Genomic DNA, 23,331 nt, shown 5'->3' on the forward strand with positions numbered 1-23,331 from the left:
TATTTGTGTTTCTTACTTTAAACACTATTTTACGACTCATGACTAGGCTGACTGACTTGTTAATATGGATATTTTTTGCAGCGTGCCTCACCACCAAGAGAAGAAGACATAGATGAGAACAGGCTTCTGGGATATGACTGACGGCTCCTCTCAGCCAACCAGAGCAGGGATGCTGCGAGCACCTCGCCTGCTTCTCTGACGCTATTGGCTGTCCTCTGGAGAGTCAGGGTTTGTTCTGATATTAATGACTGCTGAGGAGACGGCGGCGCATCTATGTGGTCCGCCTGACACTTGATCGAGGGGAGAGATGCGCCCTTAACAGACGCTGTGAAGACGGGAAGGGAAGGGCACGGGGAACACATGAATCTCTCTCCACACTCTGGCCAGCCTGCTTTTGGACTTCGCCGTTTGGCTTTGCCCTCCCCTCACGCAGAAGCCGTGTATTTTGCAGTGGAAGAGAGTCTAGAACTGATTTCTCATCAACTGCGTGAAAATAAGAAGACCACACATTGTTGACTGGCTTTATGTGGCGCGCTGGGGCTCTCTCGTCACTGAAGCGGCGTACTTGATGGGAATATAGACAACACATACTGTTCTGAGGACTATGATGGTTAAATCGGGTAAGTTTACTCTGTTTACTCCTCAAATATGTTTCTGTCATTTGATACATATCGCATGGTTGCTTCTGCGCAACGCATTTTCCAAGTTAATGAAAAACGCCTGGATTCAGTGATTCGGGGATTTTTTACTAGACATACCGACTCGCCGTTGAATTAACACGTCATTTCGCCTCACACATACTAATGTCCCGCGCGTGATTGCAGAAATTAGGGGAAATTTTGTAAGATAATTCTGCTGATGACTGGCCTCGAACCCTCACTTGACGTGGAGTCGCGCTTTTGCGCAACTATGCAGGATGCGCCTCAAAGAGACCGGATTCTCAAAGGACTCTGTTCAGGGCAAAAAGACATATTACAAAACGGACACGTGCGCGCGCGTCTGTGTGTTTGTGAGTGCGTGTGCATGGAGTGATGGACTGGTAGTTTCATGTCCCCCGGTCCTGCTTAGTGAGCGCTCACCAGACACGTCTCGAAGAAATCTACAGAATGCCCCCCACCCTCCCGTTAAACCTTCCTGTTGCAAACAGAAAAGTCGTTACCTACACATGCCACCAAAGTACGTTACACATCCTCGGGCTTAAAAAAAAAAAAAAAAACAAACAAAAAAAAAAACCATAACACTATCACACACTCCCTGGTGAAGAGGGGTGTCTTTGCTTTCAACGCCATATCGGCACGTTGCATCCACGGCTTTTGCGTAATTAACAAAATCACCGAGAGGCATGTACGAACGCATTCGCCATCATCACTTCACCTGCTTCTGCCTCTACACCCACACATCCAGGGATCCGGCTACGGGGGGGTGGGGGTGGGGGGTTGGGGGGTATTCACTAATCCCATAACTGCAGTGGGGCGTCTCTCTACCCTCTCTTTCTCTCCTTCACCCCTCCCATTTTATCTCTCACACCCTCTCTTCTCTGTCCAAAATGTATGTCATCCAGCAGATGTATTACTCATGAATATTTCACAGGCAGATAAACAGATAATGGCTGATAATGACAAATGTGATTTTCACCAAGGGGGCTATTGAATCTGACTGCTGTAATCTTCTGTGCAGACATGTTTGGTGTATGCATGCGCGAGTGTGTGTGTGTGTGTCCGCTTGCTTGTTTCCGGTGATGGATACAATAGATTTTGGCCTCCACAGTGCAAATGACTCACCCAAGGCAGCTGCTCAATACGAAACACAGTCAAATGCCACATGAGAGCCATCATGCCCTCACATCAGACACCATGCCACGCTGAGAAAACCTCAGCCTACATGCTACGTATTGTTCCCACTTAGACTGAACCAAGGTTGTTTATATCTTATATTCAGCCACCAGCTTTTCAAAAGTGAGCCTGCAGCTGAGATTCCATGTTGTGCAAAATACAGTCCCAAATATCTGTGAAGCTCAAACACAAGTATATGCTTGCATCATAACATTACAGCCACGTTACAGTTTCTCCCCATGGTGATAAGAACAATAAAGCAAAGGAGTAATGGGCTTCTTCATTAATTTGGGCACATTTGTTCAAAACAAATCAATATTACATGTCCACAACAAGTCATACGCTTAAAGTGAGTGGCTTTGCGAATTGCCTATTGATCTGTGTGTGAAACGGTAAGAAGCAGGTGGGAAGGGGGGGTGGAAGTGGTATTGTGCCTGCAGTGGCCTTGTCGAGGTTTGGAGAGAATGATAGGCAGCACAGTGTGGGGGTTCCATATTAATTTCTCTATAGGCAGAGGACGACAGGTTCCTGTGAGGTGAGAGGATGCATGGGTGCCAAATGCTACTATTTGTTCAAAGTGGTGTTCAGGAAGCCTACAATTGCGCCATCGAAATCAAATTAATCACAAGATTCTTTTTTCCCCATAATGGTGGTAACAAGATGCCCAAGGATCTATCAGGGCTCCTGAGTGAAATGCATGTAAACATATTCACAAGACGGCTGCAGGGGATCAGCCTGTGCAGCCAAGCATAGGCTCGCTGATAGCATCCTGCTCCCAAACAAACACAGGCACCCATTAAAATGGAATAAGCACAGACAGAGGGCAAAAGGAGCAGGGGGGAAGAGAGTGGTGTGCTTGTTTGTTTTTGGATCTAGTGGATGGACTGTAGCAGACCCAAATTATATGAGAAGAGACAAAAGAAAGAGAGAAAGGGGAAACAAAAACAAAAAGGATCAAAACATGGTTTGATGGCAGCATCCATGACATTTTGGTGTTTTTTTCATTTCATATCAAATGTCAAAATGGGATGTGACACTTCCTTTGTATCCAGTGACATTTGCTTTTACGTTTGTTTTTGGTGTTTAGCTAGCACACGCTTCCAAAGTGTGTGGGTAAAGTCTTTCATGCCAGAACAGCACTTGAACAAAAAGGTTTATTGAAACTTATTATGAATAATTATAGATAAATGTCAGGTATTTGGAAAACAAAAACCAAAACTGATATTGTTGCTCACAAAAAGAAAATCAAAGCTATTAATTGGTAATTAGTCTGCTATTCTGCAGATTCATATCAGAGATGGACATGATAGGGACATATGTCCATATTGCAATTTCAAACATGAGCAGAGAAGAAGGAGAGGACATCTGAGGGCTACTGCTGTGCCGCCCATCTGTTCTACATTCAGGCTGATACATATAGGCCCTCAGTGCACTAATGAAAAGCTGAGTGAATGAGTGATACTGTATCAGGAGACCAAAGTCTTCATGCACTAATGAAACTGCAGTGACTGATGCATGGGAATATGCATACATGTACAGGCACATACATGTATACTATAGATGGATGCATGCTTGTACACATGTATAGAGGTATGCGCTTAACTTACTTATATTACAAAGCAATTACCGCCGCCGAATTTCATTGTACTGCTAAGCCTCTGGAAAGATACGAAGCCATTGTGCCATTCGAAAACACCATATCTTTCATCTGTTTTAGCTGAGGAAGAGTAGCCGAGAATGAAAAGAGAAAGAGAAAGCCCATATCAAACCCCATGAAATCATAATAAAGAGGTCCAAGCCAGCGATAAATGCATTTCAGTGGCATATAATGATTGATTCCGTCTGCCGTAGGAGCTTATTCCCTGCAGGCTTGTGGCCCCTTGACCAGCCATATATTATTCATATAAATATAGATAGCTGCGCATCTTAGAGGCAGCACACATGCCACATTTGCACCTGCAGATTCAATTTGGCTCTGACTTTGAGGGATATGCCTCTGGCTCCATTCCCCCTGCCCGTCCCCCCCACCCCCACCACCAGTCCTCACACCTCCCTCTTTCATTCTGGCTACCAGCTATACATGGAACATTATGCAGATTTTTGTCAAGAGTGAGTGCGATTATGTTGGGGGAGAAATGAGTGTTGGAATGTTCGCTACGCCTTTGACCTTATCAGCTGCAGCCTTAAGCTGGATACCTTCGCTTAATTTTAATAGATGCAGCACTATGTGAATTAGACAAGGAGACCAAGCTGTGCTCTTTCACTGTGTGGTGCGTTATGCATGCATTATGCGAATGAGCGGGTGCATGTTTGTTTTTTTTATGTTCTCTGTGAGGAGACAGTTGGCTAAATTATGTGTGCAGGCTCGTGTCTGCAAAATGCATGGATCCTTTCTGTGTGTTTGCATGTGTTCCTGTCCACTGTGTGTGCGTGTGTGTGTGCGTGCGTGTGTGTGTGTGTGTGTGTGTGTGTGTGTGTGTGTGGATGAGTGCAGGTGGGCGTGCTATAGCGTTCGATACTGCAGCATGTGTGTTCTCCCTCACTCAGCCCAAGGGTAAGTCCTGTCCAGAAAAGAGCTGAAAAACCAGAGTTGAGGGTCCTGTGGTTAATTTGGATCATTGATTTTACATTAACAGTTGACTTGCCACTGATTCATGGCCATACAAGTGCAGATGTAAGGGGAAAGGTTTTCATCCGCTTCCCACACGCACGTGCACACATCCAGATGCACATACATACTGAAAGCTTCATTATACATACACACTGCATAGAAGGTTCCCTTTAATGGACTCTCCCTTACCTTGGAGAAAGTATAATAGCAAATCAATGAGGTGAAGGGCAAAAGGAGGGACAGTAAAGCCTTCCAGAGGCACCCACCTACTAAGGGGCTTACCCAGGATGTGTGATGGAAGTGGCTTGGTTGTGTCACGGCTTTGTTACATGTCCACCACAGTGTCAACCAGAAATGTTGCAGAGGTTCCATGTCTTCAAGCGTTTGTCCTTGCTAATAATTCACTCTGAAAAGAAAAGTACCCACTACAAAAAGATTGGCAACACAAAAACTATTTTTCTGCTTTGTGACAATTCTGTTTTTCATATTATCCAATTGGTTTTTAATGGTTTATTTATACTTTAAAATTAAGAGAATTTTCTGGACTCAAATCAAAATCACTAAAATTGGAGATATGTGTTTGCAAAGCAACTGCCTGTAATATAAAGAAATCAAAATAAAAGTAGTATGTTATGTGCAGTCTGAAATTAGTTACACTCATTATCCTACCATGGCATGTATTAACAATATTTTATTTTATTTCAGCCGTAAATGAAAATGGATTTACAGTATTTACGTTGACAAGTGATGTCAGAGGCGCAAACTGGAGTAGGGAGAAGAGCGGCACCTGAACTGCAAGTGAGGCTCACAGCTCATGTGTCTGATGGAAATTGAAGCTCTAGGTGGAAAATGATCAGCTCTGGTAACTGAAATGCAACCAGAACCCAACGCAAGCACATTCGGTGGGGATAAGGGGTTCCCAAAAACTCGTTGGCAGTAAGAAAATAGGAGGACGGTCAGACAGGATAGACAGACAGATGTGGCACAGCAGGGGTGACAAGCATTGAAAAGGCAATTAGGCCGACAGAAAAGGAGATATGCAGGGAGACAAACTGAAATGCCTGCTCTCTCTCTAGCCCATTGCTTGGGTGGATCGCGATACTAATGGAGAACATAAGGAGGAATGTTCGTCATAAGGGTTTGAAGAGCAGAGAGAAATGTGAGAAAACTGGATGAAAAGGACAAGGTTTATAAAAAGATATGTGGGGGTTGCAATATCATGAGAAAAAGTGAATGAGAGACCGAACACTGAGGAAAAAGAAAGAGCCAGAAAGGGGAGGGGGGGCTTGAAGAAGAAAGCCTTGTGAGGCTTATTACCAGTGGATCAAAATTCCCACTGAACCACTTCTACAATACACAGGCTATTCTCCTGAAAGAGGAGGCAATCTGGCTGCGCCCTACTTTCCACTTACGTCTGACCTTTATGTCTTCCACCCAGTTTTACCACAGAGAGTGTAATGTCTACCTCTCAGCAAATGCAATACTGCCTTGTTACCACTTAAACTGTGCAGGCCTCATAATCATCTCCCAAAGGGCCAATATGCTCCCACAAAACCTACATTGAAACTTATTCCACAGCACAGATCTCACAAATTTTCCTTTTATGCGCACCATAATCCTTACAGAACATGTATTTTGTATAATAAATAGTTTTACTTTTACATGAACTGTAGGTCAACCTGTAGCCACACAGGGCATCGATGGGCATCCAACTTGCAACAAAGTAATCATCTCTAGCTCCCCCACTCTGCAAAACTCCATCCAAGCCCTGTGAAGCGATGGGGAGGATTTATAACTCATTTCAATAAACAGCATAAAATAAACAGTTCTGCCTGGCTGTTTGGCTGCCCGGCCGATTTGAGTCAGGGTTGCCTGAATTAGCAGTGCAGAGCCACGAGGAGCAACGCTTTGTGCCTCTACTGTGCACACTCATTAATTTAAAGTGGTCATATCTCACTGGTCTCTAATCAAACTGCATTTGTGCCATTACTGTCCGCAACAGCCACGGTGTTAGTATAATGGAGGTGGCCCGGTGGGAAATAAGTGTGGGGTGTTGCCAAGATGCTGAATAGAAAGGCTTTTCACCTTGACAGTGGGTGAAACTCTTAAACGTAGCCATGTAGACGTGTCCCAATTCAGGTATATCATGATTAGTGTGGCAAACCTTCCCGGGGACAAATAATCTCCAAATAGTATATTTGGAGAACATAAGTCATGAAATCCACTCAACACATGAAGTATGTGCCTGTGTAAAATTAAGACAACAGAATAAAAAAATAAAAAAAAGAAAGAAAATTATGCAGGTAAGACTGCCTAAATGTGCTGATTTTAATGAGGACAGATTTCAAGGCATCCACTATAGTCAAATGTCATACTAATTAAGAGTGAAATCTGTGACTAACAAGACAAGACATACCAGTTTATAATGGTGATGCAATGACACTGTCATTTCCAAATCGCTTCTTAGTTGGAATAAGCCTATAAATACACATATATTGTTGCTCCCAACTGTTAATGGTGATGGAGGGACACTGCCACAATGTATATAAAACTTAGTTTTTGAATACATGCGTGAAAATCTATATGACATTGGCCTACAGTACAGATACTTTTCTTAAAAGCGGTTATAATTAATATTTTTTTAAATGTAATGCATCAATTGACTATGTGTAATTTGCCATAGGTCCCTTGTAATGACAAACCCACAGATAATAATCAGATATAATAAATTGACCAGACCTCACAAATCCAGTTATCAGTAAGGTTCTAATAATAATCACCTGAATCTGTAGCTCTCCTCAGCCCTATGGAGCATTATAACGTCTTTCAGCTCGCAGTGTCATTTTCAACCTTAGAAGGCAGATGTTCAGCCTGAACCCACTGTTCAGTCTGCCCAGCATCACTGAGGAGAGAGACTGAGCTAGCTGGTGAACATAGTGGAGCATTTAGCAGCTAAAGAGCCACAGATTTCCTTCAGTTGTTGGTGGAGACCAAAACAGAGCTAAGAGAGTTTACGTTGGACTTACAGAGTCACAAATAAATGCTAATGTTTCTCTATATCTGCGTGATATGTAAATACGCAATATGCTGCCAAGCTCTTCGTATGAACATAAAATATCAGCGTTGTGTTTACAGCTTGTGTCTGTGGCCCCCATGTGGCAAACAAAAAAAGATATCTGAACCCGACAGGTTTAACCAGCGGCCGTATTTCACACAGTTAAGGCAGAAGCCAGATACCAGGAACTTGTTTGCTGTAATGTTCACATTCTGGATTAAAACTGGCGAAAGTGAAAAGCCCATAGGCTAGACTGTCAGCCTGCTACTGTAATGGAGGTGCTTTGGAGATTGTTGCTTGAATGTTCCCCCCCACCACCACCTCTTCTTCCTGTACACCTGGGAACTCGTGTTAGCTCCATGAGTGAACACCTTGGACTGACCTATAAAAGACTTCCACTGGCTCCCTGAGCAAATGTCAAAGTGTAGGCTTAATGTGCTATTGCAGGTAGACATTAGTTTACAGGAGATCCCATTTCAGGCCCTATAGGTTACATTACCAGTTGTTGATTATGTATCGCCCCGGTCTAGATTTCCACACGTTTTTCCAGGCACAGATTACAATCATCCATCTTTGAATTGTATTTGCCCCAGCCATATTAAACCACATTCCTCTTTGTCCAACAGTTACGCAGCCGCTTAATGCCAAATACACATCTTCTCTTGCTTGGAAGTCTGTGTTGTCTCCGAATCTTTTCTGGGCTTTTGGCTGATTCTTCTCCTTCATGGTCTTTCTACGGTTAATATTTCCTGCAATGACAGCATTTTCAGGGTCACCAGAGGTTAATACACCACTACTGATACTATAACAAGTTCTTCCTCTGGCAAGTCATTTTGTCCTCCAGATCTCTTCTCTCCCTTTTCCCTCCACTCGCGCTCCACCTCAATTACCAGAAACTGAGCAACGGATTGTGGGAAATTAGCTCTATATAGAAGCTCTGCGTGTGTGTGTGGGTGTGTGCGTGTGTCTGTGTGTGTGTGTGTGTGTGTGTGTGAGAGATGCAGTGCTGGGTAGCTCGACTGGACCTCTTACTAATAGGTTAGTGCAAGCGGTGTGTGGACTACATAGTTACAGCAGTCACGGTGCAAGGCCCCGAGAATACAGACTGCCTCTTCTCTGGGCTTCACATAATGCAAACGCACAATACCAATTTGCCTGTTCAACTGCCTGTAGCTGATTAGTATAGTTCACTTAAAATGATGTAGTTTGGTGGGAAAGTATACTGCAGTATTTCAATTTTAAGTGTGATGAAATGCAGTAGTAAGCTGTACCCTTAACAAGCCCAATATCTGCAGCAAAACAAGCTTTCTAAAGGGTGGCTGTGTTGCTGAGAGCTTTTCAGTTTTGCTGATGTGTTAACACACCTTGATTAGGTGTATTGAGCTACGTCGATGTTCCGCTTGTCATTTACATTTGCCAAAAGAAAGAATGAAAGAAAGCATTGTATTAAACATTTTCTAGGTGTACTACATAGCTGTCGTATCTCAATTGTATCTATTCTAAACTGTTTTATTATGTAACCAAGTCATTGACTCAACACTACTCCACTCAGGCAGTAAGCATGCCTGAAGTCTTGGTACATTTGCCACATCAGACACATTGCCACACAAGATGTCACCTCTGATTCAGTCAGCTCCTTTTTACAAGTGACTCTTAATGTTTTACTTCAACAGCCCTTCACTGGGACCTGAGCGGAAATTCTGGAGACTGTAAATTAAACCAGATTTAAATAGATCTGTCTACAATGTTAATACAGTAACTTTAAAACATAGTCAATATTTGATCTGGTCTTGCTCTCATATTCAATATGATGATATACACAGTGTTAAGTGGCAACATACATTTGAAAACAGCATTGATAAATAATAAAATTATAATAATAATAAAATTATAATAATAATAATAATAATGATTTGAGAAAAAATATCAATTTTAAATGTATTGACTTAGTTCACATGACTCATCGTCAACGCTAGAGCTAATGTTGAAGTCTTTTTAATTTCTAGAGATTCAAAACACAAAATCTCAACAATTTTAATGGTTTTATTAAAGCAACGCTTTGACTCTGTGTGTAATGTGATACCGTTTTCTAGTGGGATTAAGGCCATTTTACTTCAGACTGAAAGCTTGATATATGAACTAGCTGAAACTAGTTTTGGTTATTGGAAAATGTATCTGCTGTACACTGTTTTGATAATTGCATAATTGGTGTTTTAGAAGCAAAAAGGCCATTAGTGTACTGTACTTGTTCCAGCTTCTCAAATGTCAATATTTCCTGTTTTTTTTTTGTGTTTTTAATAGTTGATAATGTTTGCATTTTGGATTGCTGGTCAGACAAAATAGACAATTTTATTTAATCAACTTGAGGTCTAGGAAATTGTGATAGGCATTTCTCAATATTTTCCTTTTATATGCATCTTATAGACCAAGTTATATAGATTTATGATTAATTGATAATCCAAAAAATAATCAGAAGATTATATAAGGAAAATAAAAAATTACATCCATTCCAAACATTTGCAGGAACTGTTAATTTACTGACAAAATGTAGTGTGATGCTTGGGAAATAACTACTGGCCACAACCACATCTGAAATCTTGATTTTTATGAACCAAGAGTTGGATTATTAACAGAATTTTATCCTCATTAATAAGCAGGGAAATATGTTGTGTTTTCTGGCCACACCACTTTGCCAATTCTCTGGTAATGCCTTACTAATCCTATCCTAAATTTTCATCAATGTGGGACACATTAAACTAAAATAATGTTAGTCAATCTGTCTCTTCTAACCCTTCTTAGGATCCCAAACCATCACCAAACCTAGCCAAAATCGATGAAGTAATACCTGATTTAATGTGTTGCAACATTATTTCTTATTCCACACCAACACTGCCAATACGGACGCTCTGCTTTGGAGTGCTGCAAAGTCTCAAACAGAAAATATTGATCCCGAAAATGGAAGTCCAAATATATCCACACTGACACAATTAACACAGCGGTTAAAACACACAACAGCACACCTTGTTAGAGCCTCCAGCAGTGATTGCACAATAAAGCTATGCAATAACAGTTAACCTGACCACATTACACTGGTGGTAATTGTGATTAGTAAAGAGGAAAGCCATAGCGAGGAGAGACGAGATCCAAATGCTGTGGGTTAAATTACAGAATCTGGCCCTGTTTCCAGGGTGCGGATCAACTACATAGCCCACAATGAAGAGCCAGTGCTGAGGGAGAGAATTTAAACCCTGTTTATCAGAATGCTCTGGGTGTTGCAGCTTATTAAAGTGCAAGGTGCTTTTGAAAAATAATACCCGCTCTCTTTCTCTCTCACTCTCCTTCTACTAGCTCCATGTCTGCCTCCCCTCCACCCTCCCCCGTCCAAACCAGGCTCCAGCCCCTGCTGGAGCAGAGGTTGAAAAATGAACCCATGGCTTGGCTTCGCCAGTGGGGCAAACTGCAGCGTTTCTGCTGCCTTCAGAAGTTTTTACTTATTTATTTCATTTTATTTTTTCCCCCACATGTCCCCTGTGGCCACTGAGGTGGAAACAGTGAGGGTGATGAAATTAAACCATTTCTTTCTGTTCTTGTTCTCACTTTCCAGGCGCCGTCATACATCTCCTTTTGATTCTTTCCATTTCATCCCTCGTCTCTCTTGACTTTTCATATGATGTGGTGCGTGCTCTTATACGCCAAAAATATCTCAAGCACCATCAACCCTATCTGTTCAGTAAGAGGCAGTTACATATATTGCACACTTCAACAGTGGAGCTTCTGTCATAGCAGGAAATAGAGGACACTAATAACATGATGCTAGAACAGACACTACATAAAAAACAAGATTTTTCAATCAATATCTGTTACTGAAAGAACTGTATCACCATTTGCCAAACCATAAATGGTAGATAAAAAAGTAAAATGTGGTCACTTGGTGGATTTGCTGGCCTTACAACGCTTAAGCATTTACTGTTAAATGTGCCCTATTTCATAAAAGGGCTAAAAACTGAGTTATAATGTGCCAAAAATTCCCACACTCACTAGGTACTGCTGGTCAACAGTTTCTGGCTCTTAATTCATTGACAGTGAAATAAAACGCATTTTACCATCCTAAATAAACTACTTACAAATATTAAGTTTATTGAATATTATTGACAAACTTGATATTAAATATCAAGTTGTTACCTAAAAACACAATGAGCGGAGTTACTATACCATTTTATTTGATTGTATGAATTCTGAGCAGGAAATGTATGCACTACTTTATATAGTGCAGTCAGTGGCATGTCCACTACTTTCTGTGAGCAGTCTCAGTTTTCACAGATATATTTCGAGAGATATTTCAGAGACAGCTATGGTTTCATTTTGATGATGATTTTGTCATTTAGCAAAACCATAGATTTGATTTGTAGTAATTTCTTTCTTCTCTCCAAGACCATGGCAGTATAATTATGCATTTTCTCCCTTTAGACTAGTCATATCATCCTGACCTGACCATCCATCTTCTGAAATCTCCCTCCATCGCCATGTGTGCGTTTGTTTGTCTATGCGTGTGTGTGTGCGCTCACGTATGTGTGTACACCTTTAGTTAGGTGTTAGTGATGTGTGGCCACTGACTAGCTGCATGATCTGCATTTCCCAAAAATGTAAAATCCTCTTAATGTGCAGATTTGTTGATTGCAGAAAAATTTATTATGTCAACACATTAATGCATTTTTATGGTCGCTGCATCTTGTAATAAACAGGTACAAACTGCATTTGGGTCGATTGTTTGATTTCATATATTATATAAGCCTAGCTGTCTCACTATGGTGTGTGTTATTGGCTGCCCGTTTACTTGTTGCTATAGTGACTGACATATTCCAGTGTTTTTAAGCAGCTTGTCCTAAAGGCTAAGCTTAAGCCCTAGGATGTCTGCCATTTAAGAATCTTAATAAAGCCTTCTCTTTAACCAATAATAGACTAACACTGCTAACATCAGGATTGAATGCCATATTGTAGGGGCACATGCAGTATGTCCCCAGAATGAAGTCTAGAAGGTCAAGCAGATATAAATCCATGGTTCTGTGTCTTGAAGGGAGCGTGTATAAATGTCAACATGCATCAGTGTGCCCATAACAAATGTCAATATGCCCAAATCCTTCTTTTACTACATTCCCTGATGACCTCTATTATCATGTAATACTCACACCACTTCTCTCTGTCCTGTTTTTCTTACACAGGTAGGAATGGACTGGGCTGTGGACTCTGGAAGCTAGTAACGACAATCAATGAGGACATCCATCTTTGCCATCAGCAGAGTCTTCATAGACGACTATAAATGTGCTCAATATAAGTCCTTTGAGATATAATATCAGTCAGTCCTTTTTTCTTTTCTCCCCTGCCCATCTTCTTGGGTCTGCCTGCCTGAAACTTTGGCCCTGAACTCCGACACCAGCAGACAACATTGAGTGATTGGTCATTACATCCAAGGGCGTCTACACAGCAAGACAAAAAAATCCCTTGGGAACCCCACTGCAGCTGGTAGTGGTGGTGGTGGCAGGGGCGGTGAGTCAATCGCCTCAGCAGCTACAGCAAATGATTCATTATTTGTGAAGTTAACAGCTCAGACCACTTAATCTACAAGGACCAATTTCTTACTGGAGGGAATCGGTCCAATATGAAGGACGTGTCATTTGTGGATCGTCTCTTTGTCGGCTTGGCCATGGCCTCTTTTGTTGTGGCCACTGAGGAGAGGCCTGATTGCCCAAAGCTCTGTGTATGCGAGATTAGACCCTGGTTTTCTCCCAGTTCCGTGTACATGGAGGCACAGACAGTTGACTGTAATGACTTGGGACTCTTCAGCCTGCCGGAAAAATTACCAGTGGGCACACAGGTACTATTACTGCAAACAAACAATGTTGCCAAGATTGACAAACCCTTGGATTACCTGGCCAACATCACAGAGATTGATTTATCACAAAACAACTTATCCTCTATCAGTGACGTCCATCTGGGGAACCTTCCACAGCTGCTGTCTCTTCACATGGAGGAGAATTGGATACGAGAGTTGCCTGAGCGATGTCTGGCAGAGGTTGCTAACCTTCAGGAGCTCTACATGAATCACAACCTCATCTCCTCCATTTCCCCGATGTCTTTCCAGGGTCTCAGCAACCTTGTACGGCTCCACCTCAATTCAAACAAGCTGAAGACCATTAAAAGAGAGTGGTTCGAACCCATGCCAAATCTGGAGATCCTGATGATTGGTGAGAATCCAGTTCTTTCTATTGATGATATGAACTTCAAACCTCTCAGTAACCTCCGCAGTCTTGTACTTACCAGAATGAACTTGTCTCAGCTTCCTGATGAGGCACTGGCTGGTCTTGATAACTTAGAGAGCATCTCTTTCTATGATAATATTTTCCCTGAGGTGCCTCATTCAGCCCTAAGAAATGTAAAAAATCTTAAATTTTTGGATCTAAATAAAAACCCAATTGCAAGAATACAGAGAGGGGACTTTGTGGATATGCTCCATCTGAAAGAACTGGGGATTAATAGCATGCCAGAGCTAGTTTCAATTGACAGCTTTGCTCTCAATAACCTCCCTGAGCTGACCAAAATAGAAGCCACCAACAATCCTAAACTCTCCTATATCCATCCTAATGCTTTCTACAAACTACCGCGCCTAGAAACCCTAATGCTAAATGGCAATGCGCTCAGTGCCCTCCACAGGATTACTGTCGAGTCCCTCCCAAATCTTAGAGAAGTTAGTATGCACAGCAACCCTATCCGCTGTGACTGTGTAGTCCGCTGGATGAACATGAACAAGACCAACATTCGCTTCATGGAGCCCGATTCTCTCTACTGTGTGGAGCCTCCAGAGTATGAAGGGCAGCATGTTCGACAGGTGCACTTCAGGGAGATGATGGAGATTTGTCTGCCACTCATCTCTCCCGAAAGCATGCCTGGGCATATTAAAGCACAGAATGGGAGCTCAGTGTCACTCCACTGTCGGGCCTTCGCTGAACCAGAGCCGGACATCTATTGGATCACCCCATCTGGTACCAGAGTCCTGCCAAACACAGTGTCTGACAAGTTCTACATGCACCCAGAGGGAACGTTTGACATCTATGATGTAACAGAAAATGAAGCTGGTCTTTACACTTGTGTTGCCCATAATCTGGTTGGAGCTGATCTTAAATCGGTTTCAGTAGAGGTGAATGGATATTTTCCCCAACCTGCCAATGGTTCTCTGAATATCGCGGTCAAATCAGTGGAGACAAACTCCATCCTGGTTTCCTGGAAAACCGGCCCTGGCACCCTGGCTCCCAACATTAAATGGTACACTCTGTCAGATGTCAACTATCCCACCACAGCGTTTACCACCAGAGTTCCTTCTGACATCCAGGTCTACAACCTCACCCACCTAAGCCCTGCCACTCACTACAAAGTATGTGTGGATGTCCGCAACATCCACTACAACCATGACACCAAATGTGTCAATGTCACCACTAAGGGATTAGAGCTGGCAGCCAAGGACACAGAAAAATGGGACGCAGCAGTAATCACTGTCTTTGGTGTGCTCTTGGCTGTGATTTCAGCGGCCTGCCTGCTTATTTATGTGTCTCTGAGGAACCACCACCTTTATGGGGATATAAGGAAATGCGACTCCAAAGCTTTGCTGACACCAGTGGAAGCTACCGGTATGCACTCTCCTTTCTTTACAAAGCTGTGGGTTTCGGGTAAGGGACTGCCAAGTGGAGTGGAAGTGAAAGCCACAGTCATAAATGTATCTGACAATGCTTTTTAAGAAGCGCAGCTTTGTGGAACACCACACACCAACTACACTGAATGGACAAGGCCATGGGCAGGGGTGGAGGAATCTGTAATACTGTTTCTAAGGCATACCCATTGCTGGTCCCTGTCTCAGATACACTGGCAAAACTATTACTGGACTGGGATGGAACTGTTTAAAATAGACTACATGCTCTCCCAGTTTCAACCGTAGCTGGTGGCTTTGTAACCGTTACATCAAACCAAGCTAACATCAACAGGAAGGGGCATTTACTGCAAAAAGATACATTTCAGTACCATTCATACAGAAATGCAGGCAGTGAAAAGGAAGTGAAGATGATGATGATGATGATGATGATGATGATGATGGTCAACTCTCTTGTAATTGACTGTTAAATGTGTTCAGAGTTGTGGAACTGTCTGTGTGGTCCCAAGCAATACCGTCTATGCTTTGTCAAACATCCATAGACGAGTTAGAGATACAGTAATAACACCTGTCTATTATGGGAAGGGAGATTTAGTAGAGTAGACAAATAACAGTGACTATGGTGTAAGCCTTTTGATGAAATATACCCCCCCCACCCTTTTTCTATTTAAAAATGGATTCTTGATTTTTCATGGAAATACTGTTAGATATTCTATTATGTTGATGTAATGACAAATCCTCTGTATCTGAACGGTTTCAATGGGTTTTAAATTAAGGCAAGGAGCAGACTACTTTTGATTACAATGTCACATTAAGCTTAATGAAATTCAGTTACAAAATGGGCATCTAGAGAGGACATTTTCCAAATGGCTGTTTATGCTGTGTAGTTCTCATTGCAATGGTGACTGGGAAAAATGTGAATATGTTGGACTAAAAGAGATATAACAGGTTGATAAAAAAAAAAACAAAAAAAAAACTGAGGTGACTGATGCATTATTGCCGCTAGAAGCAGTCCGTTTTGCCCTGGTAAGTGCCTACAACAAGAACTACATGAGGTAAACAGAAGAAACTGAAGAAACATGTCAGTCACAGCAAAACATGGCCATGTCATCATTGCAAAATCACAAGCTATTCTCCAGTAATTTTAGTGGAAATACCTTCTCAGTATTTTTAGCATACATATTTTAAGAAAACATTTCGTTGTTGCTTTGGGTGTAAAGTTAAAAAGCCATTTTTTTATTAACTGTATTATATGTGTTTAATGGGCACAACAGACTAATTAACAAAAGTGCTGAGAAAAAAAATAAATGTCATTGTTTCTTTTACAAACATTTGCCTACTTTCTCTCTTTTGCTTTTTTTTTTTTTCTCATATTAGTCATAATACATCTGGTTCATATTTGTTTTCTCCATCATTCAGCCATGGGTTAATGTGTAGTGTCTAATAACTTATGTGACATTTCAATTACAAGTATGTAAAACTAAATATTGATAATATCCAAGTGGTACAGAACAAAAAACTGCCTTTTGAGTCAGTCCACAGGGAAAAAGTCAGGAGACTTTAGCTGAATGGTTGAATGGTCGTCCTTACCCAGAATAAAAAAAAACAAAAAAAAAACAGCAACAAAAGAACAGAACTCATTAGCCGCCTCATTAAGAACATGTTCGTCCTTCAGCTGGTCTGAATATAGTCACTGTGTTTCAGCTACAGCTGCTGCTGCTCCTGTTTAGAGAGGGACACAGCGTCCCTACGACAGAGAGATAAAGTGCAGTACTGAAAAGTCAACGGAGGGTTGGATAGAGCCGAGTCTAAGCTTTAGGACTCACATTTTATTTGTTTTACTGAATTACCCAGCACACAGAACATTTCACATGAGAAAGCCAAGCATGATGAATGGTTGTCAGAGGCAGAGTGACATGGCGGATTTATCAAACAGAGCCTTACGCTCATACATCAGACCAGCCTTCAGCACCATGGACAGAGGCTTTTAGTGCCAAGGCATCTGTCAAAGACAAAGGAGTTAAAATATAACATGGTGCGCTCCTCAGGTAATGCTCAGGTCAGACTGAGTCTGTCTCTTTGCAAAAACAGGCACAAGTACAGATGTACAAACAAGCCTGGCAGAGCTAAAATCTACTTACATTTATAGAAAAACATGCAAAGGTACATGCAAACATGAATTCAAGGTCATCGATTGACACAAAGAGTTACGTATAGAAGCTGACAAAAATAGAACAAAATAGTCAAGGGCACACTTGATATACACACACACACGCAAGCATGCGCACACACACACACACACGCACACACACACACACACAAACCTTTCATACCCAGAGGTTTAGCAGCTTCAGTCTCTCTTAGTCTGCGTGCTTGGAGAAACACAACATAACAGCCAAAGAAGCCACTAAATGAGTTGACTGACCAAACATGTTCTATGAAATTAAAGCAGCTCATGGATATTAGCCTTATTGTTGTTGTTGTTCTTTTTTTATTTTTTATTTTTACAACTCATGATTTGATTACATACTTGAGTGAATAAGCTTAATGTTATCTGGAAACTCATCTCTCCTGCTTTCTATCCCAATCTTATGCATTTCCACAATCTCTCTTTCCTCTGGCTTAGTCTCCCTCTCTCTCCCGTCACCGTCGACACTCTCCCTCCACTGGCAGGCATATGACCTTTTTTTTTTGTCTGAATTTGAACATTCAAAGCAACCTATATTAGACAAATACCCTCTGGATTTAAGTTAAATCCCATATGAAAAGAACCAGTGAGCTGTCACCATTTAATCCACAGTGTTTCTTGCTGAATCGTCAAATATTTCAAATATTTCAACTATTTCAAATATTAAAACCTCCTTGTTCCTTTCAAAAAAGCCATCTGCACTGAGGCAGATATTAAAGCGTGCTCAGTGAAAGCTTAGAGTTGGGTGTTCCTACTGGTTACATATTCATTTTAATTTTCTGAGGATCATTGTCACACAGCCTGAGATTTGATGGTGCAATCCAACAGTGGTGGGTGCAAGTTCAATAGTCTATTTATTTATTTAAACACAAGGCAATCATTAAGTCAGAGACTGGCAGGTAATTTCCTTTCTACATTACTAGATGGAATAAATGTGGAAAAATGTAATACTGGAAATGTGAATCCGTGAGCCTGTTTAATATTGCTGAGTTGATTCAGACCTGCTATTACAACAGAGCACACGTGGGAACACTACTACAATTTCCTAGAGTGCGTACAATGGTACTATTTAAACACAATGTACTTAATAGTTCTCCAAGTACCTCACATTCATTATAGTTTTATTCAGACAACAGCCTGATTTCATAATAAATGTTTTTTTTCTTTTTTGAAAGCTGCAATTAAATATTTAATTTACCCTCTATCTGAGATGAGATAAAAAATTCCTACAGCACTGCAAGGGCTGCAGAAAGCAAACAATGTTCACGCTGCTATAGGCACTTTTATATGTTTGAATTATCAGGCTATTAAAGTTACAAACTTCCACGTAGGTCAGCCAGTGTAGCTACAGGCAGCCACATTCCAATGAAAAGTGAAATGTCAACATGCATTTACAGTCCTGCTGCTAGCACTATGTTTAATGCCACTGCTTGCTTTTAAGAGGCCTTTATAGCCAGCTATTGGAAAAACAACCGGATGACCTATGGACTGCAATAACAAGGCACTGATTTCTTTCATGACAGAATAAAAATGTATTTGCCTCTTGGACCCTGTATTAATTAAAGCAACAGTTTTGCTGCAGCAGTGTAAATTGTTTTGTGTCTCATCACTTGTAGCTGATGTTAGTGCCGATGACAGGTGAATTTTTTCATGTATCATCAGTGAGCCAGTGCATTGCAATTCTGAACATGCATTTCTGTGTATTTCCTGAAAAGTAGAGACAGAATGTCACATCAGATTTGGTATGGCTCATCAAAGAGCAACCAGTCAAAAGCCATTTGTGTGTGTGCATTTCTGCTCCGTCTGGCCTCTTCCTGTCTCTATTTCCATAACCATCACTCCCAACGTGTGCAGCTAAAAATGATGTTCTTTTCTTCCAGTCTAGGCAGTGCGTGGTTAGAATAGCATGAACATGCACACACATCCACGTGTGGAACTCCATTTATATACAGTGCAATACCAAAACACACAGCTACTTTATGTGAAGTAATTTCGAGTTTGAACTAACATGAGATTAGAATTGCTTTCATATTTACAATTTGCATGACATCAATGAATTTCCACATATAAAGAGGAGGGAGCCCACTGATTCAGACAGCCATGCAAATTAGAGGTTTCTCAGCGTAAGTAACCCAACATATTGACAAATACCCGGCCATAACTCTTGTTTAGGTCAGTGAAAAATCAACCTGGATTGAATGTGGGAACGATATGACTCCACAGAGGGCTTTTCCGCTAATTGGAATACCCATTGTCAAACTGATGATTGGTTTCCTGGGCTACTGATTGATTGCTGCCTCCCTTTGTCTCGCTGCAGTTGCCTCTATGAAGTGGGGATGCAGCCTGTGCCCGGATCAGATCGATGCAGAGACTAATGAGTTATTCACGTACATGTGCTCACATTAATAATGGATTGGGATTGGGGGGAAGAAAAAAAAAAAATGGGTAAGAAGGGTCCTAACAGGCAAACATGTAAGTACATGCAGGAGCCCTCTTTTCTTAGTAGGTTTAACAAAGTATTGTCAGCCTTGCGGCGCACAGGCACTGTCGCCTCCATCAGATTCATTAGCGCTATTAGACCATCGACATTCACGGCAGCCGGCATTAATCATCAGTGAACATTAAATTCCTGTTGTGAAATGGTTGAAGAGGCACCTATAGTTATAGTCTCTGTGTAAGTACCACCTTTTTACTGCAGGCTTGCTCACCTAATGCTTCACTCAGAACCGTCTGTAAAAATACCGGCTGCAGACTTTTCTCTCCATTAGGATGATGGAAGGCTTCAAGAAGAGATAGGTAATACTTGTTCAATGGAGCTTTGAGGTAAAGTAGACCTGTCTCCAGGACGTTTGAGATTTAAATAATGAATGCCTATAAAACTAATATTTGCAAACACATGCATAAATGCTAATTTACTCACTGGTAATTATGCACTGGCCAAAGTGATAGAGCATCTGTGCCAACTGTCACAATTTTTCAAATAACCAGGGGAGCATGTGAGGGAAAAAAACGGAAAATGATGGGGAAACTATAACCTTATGGAATTTATGTTTAATTTAAGCCAACAAATAGAAGAGGTTGTGTGAAATTGTTAGTTTAAGATGTGTTATGTTAAAAGGTGTAGTAGTCATTTATCAAGATCCTTTGGTTAAAGATACAGAAATGTACAGGAAAAAGAAACCTAAATATAATTGTTTTGGGTGTCTCATTAAAACCACTTCGGTACCATTTTCCTTGACTTGCTTTTTTTTTTTCTCAGGCTTACTTTTTGCAGCAATTACAAGGCCATAAATTGCAGCTTTTCTGAGAGGCGAAAACTAAATGAAGCAATGAACATCAACAACAAAATAGTCTAGGCATAGAGAGCATGACAAGGAAAAGACATCAATGTTGCTCAGATGCACAAAAATAAAAAGAGATGTACAGTTTTGGTTTGAGATTGCTGGCACATCTAAATGACTTTGTGTTTCTGTTGACTGGTTAGTGAAGTGTCGACACAGACTGGCAGAAATAAATACAAAAAAAAATGAGAGAACTCACGTTGAAATGAAAATAGGCCTATAACCTCCTACTGTATTAATGCTTGTCATATGGCTTGGACCTCATTCCTCAAACATGGCTTAACTAATCCAGGCTAACATGATATTAGTCACCTAAAATGATCCTGTTAGTTGTCATTCATCTAGTTTGGTTCCTCTTGGTGCCGCTAAAGGTTTGATTTGTTAATCCTGGATGAAATGATCTGGAATAACCTTTTCAAACAAAGGCAACATGAATAGAAAGCTAAAACAATCAACGCTCATATAACTGGCTCATTATATGATTGTACCTATGCGATGTGCTGGTATGGCAACACGGACACATACTGCCTATTTTCTTTGCAGCTGTACAGTAGTGAATTTACAGCTGATGACCAACATCAAACATATTGTAACAATGAAAAGAAATCTGGAAAACTCATGAGGCATTTTCAAATTCAGTGCATGAATGTGTGTGTAAGCACATTTGATACATTTTAGAGGTAAAGAAAGCTCCTGTGATAACATAATTAGACTTAATGATATCATTTACTTCCATTCTTTCACTCTTCAGTTATATTTTCCTTATTTGTATACTTTGTCTCTTCTCAATCTAATGTGGTCAGTTTTCTAAAAATGAATTTTAGCGGCAGCCTTCCTCTAAGCTCCAGAGAATTTGTGTGCTACAGGAATACAGCAGCAAAGGGGCCTGTCCCAAATAAAATGGCTCTGATTTTCTCTTTCATCATAACGGGTGGCCTTATTCTTTGATGTAATGATGGCAGAGTTGGATGGAGAGAGGGGTGGGTTTTATTGGATGGGGGGTCGAGGCTCATGATGACCATTCAGTGCAGGAACACCCGCGGTGCTGGCAATGTGTTGCGCTTCTTACTCGCGGACGTTTCAAATTACTGCCCGTGCCTGAACACGGTGATTGCACCGCAAACACACAATTCTCATCACTTTTGTCTGTTGCTCAGGCCTTAATGCTAATCAAATTAGGGGAAGGGCAGAAAAAGACGTCTTTGTGTGCGGCTCCCTGCTGTCTGTCAGGGTTGTTTACATCGATATTTTAAACTTGCTCCCAAAATGAACACACAAATGGCTGCGCTCTTCTATCAATCATCCTCCCAACCCCGCGGTACACATGGATGGCAGCTCTGTGTGATTCCATACACTGTGGAGCAGCATGTGGCTCACAGTAAGGTTATACAAAACACCCATATTCCTTCAGTTCATTACACGCTTCCCTGGAAACTAGAATAACAATAAGCAAGGCCTTGTGTTTGATCTTCATTATCTTTTTGATAGATTCCCTCTCTCTGTCCTTTCTCTGTGTTGATATTTGTGTTTTTCTCTCCTCTCTTGCATCTCCTGTTTCCTCTCATCTCCAGATAAGACAAATCCACCAGTTTAGATTAGATCACAACAAAATTGAATGACCGTTTCATATTGATGATAGTTGTGTTTTACATAAATTATCTATCTAAATTATTTGCAACTGAAATGAAGGGAGCGGGGTAGTTAACAGTCTGGCAATCTGCTCTCCTCCATAATGTACGCATTCAGAATGATGTTACTACTGACTGAAAGCTGTTCATCTATGAAATAAAAGAAATTGAGTGACCTATTAAGTTGTATTATGTTAATGCTGGAATTAGTAGCAGACTGTGGAATACCACCACATTCATTATTGTCCCAGTAACAAATTATTCTCTCTTGAGGCCATGTTGAAATATTTTGCTCTCACTAGGAAATGAAAAGCTACCGCATAGCTTTGTGAGAGCCTACTACTGAATATGTTGAGATCAGTAAAGAAAAAGTGTCAAGAAAAAGACTCAAAAATATATGAATATGAGAAAAAGGGTACATACTCTCTGTGTGACTCGCTGTAGAGATTAATGCCATTTGTAAACCCTGTCTCAATTCTGTCAAAAGAGAAAGCTTTCCTCATTCCTCTGAAGTGCGTCCAAAAGAACATGGGTGATAACGAGGGCCTGGCTCTTCTCTCTTAGTCCTGCAGGCCATTAGTGGGAAAGGCTCTTCGCTGGGTCTCCATTCTAAGAAACGACCATTTCTGTCTTGATTGGCTTTCAATTTAGAGCCGGAAGGCGCTTGTTGCCACCGCTGGCTTCAAACAGAGGGTGTAAAGATTGAGCAAGTGCCATTGTTTGCAACTCTGGCAAAGGTTTAGCAAGGTGAGAAAATGTGAGAGGGGTTGTTGAGCCTGATCAGAATCAAAAGGGAACTAAGGTAATGAGGGGGATTCAATCAAAGGAATGTGACTCTGCTTAGAACAAAGAGGTCTTAAGCCCACAGCAGTCAGGAAACTGATATACACTGATATAACTCAACCAAAGCCACATTAGTGTGGGATTGAGTTAGGCAGCCAAAGGGATGGATACCCTTTATTTTTAAAGGTAAGATATAA

The 23,331-nt window shown here is 41.2% G+C and overlaps 1 protein-coding gene across 1 annotated transcript; it reads left to right on the forward strand.

Moving 5' to 3' along the window:
• Nucleotides 1-243: 243 nt before the first annotated feature.
• Nucleotides 244-22,534, forward strand: LOC130163472 (leucine-rich repeat neuronal protein 3). The gene is made up of 2 exons (XM_056367695.1): nucleotides 244-620; nucleotides 12,718-22,534. Exon 2 carries the CDS (start codon nucleotides 13,155-13,157, stop codon nucleotides 15,282-15,284), a length of 2,130 nt encoding a protein of 709 aa, XP_056223670.1. The 5' UTR covers nucleotides 244-620; nucleotides 12,718-13,154; the 3' UTR covers nucleotides 15,285-22,534.
• The last annotated feature ends 797 nt before the right edge of the window (nucleotides 22,535-23,331 follow it).

The sequence above is a fragment of the Seriola aureovittata genome, chromosome 22 (genome assembly GCF_021018895.1).
Source record: "Seriola aureovittata isolate HTS-2021-v1 ecotype China chromosome 22, ASM2101889v1, whole genome shotgun sequence".
Classification (NCBI taxonomy): Eukaryota; Metazoa; Chordata; class Actinopteri; order Carangiformes; family Carangidae; genus Seriola; species Seriola aureovittata.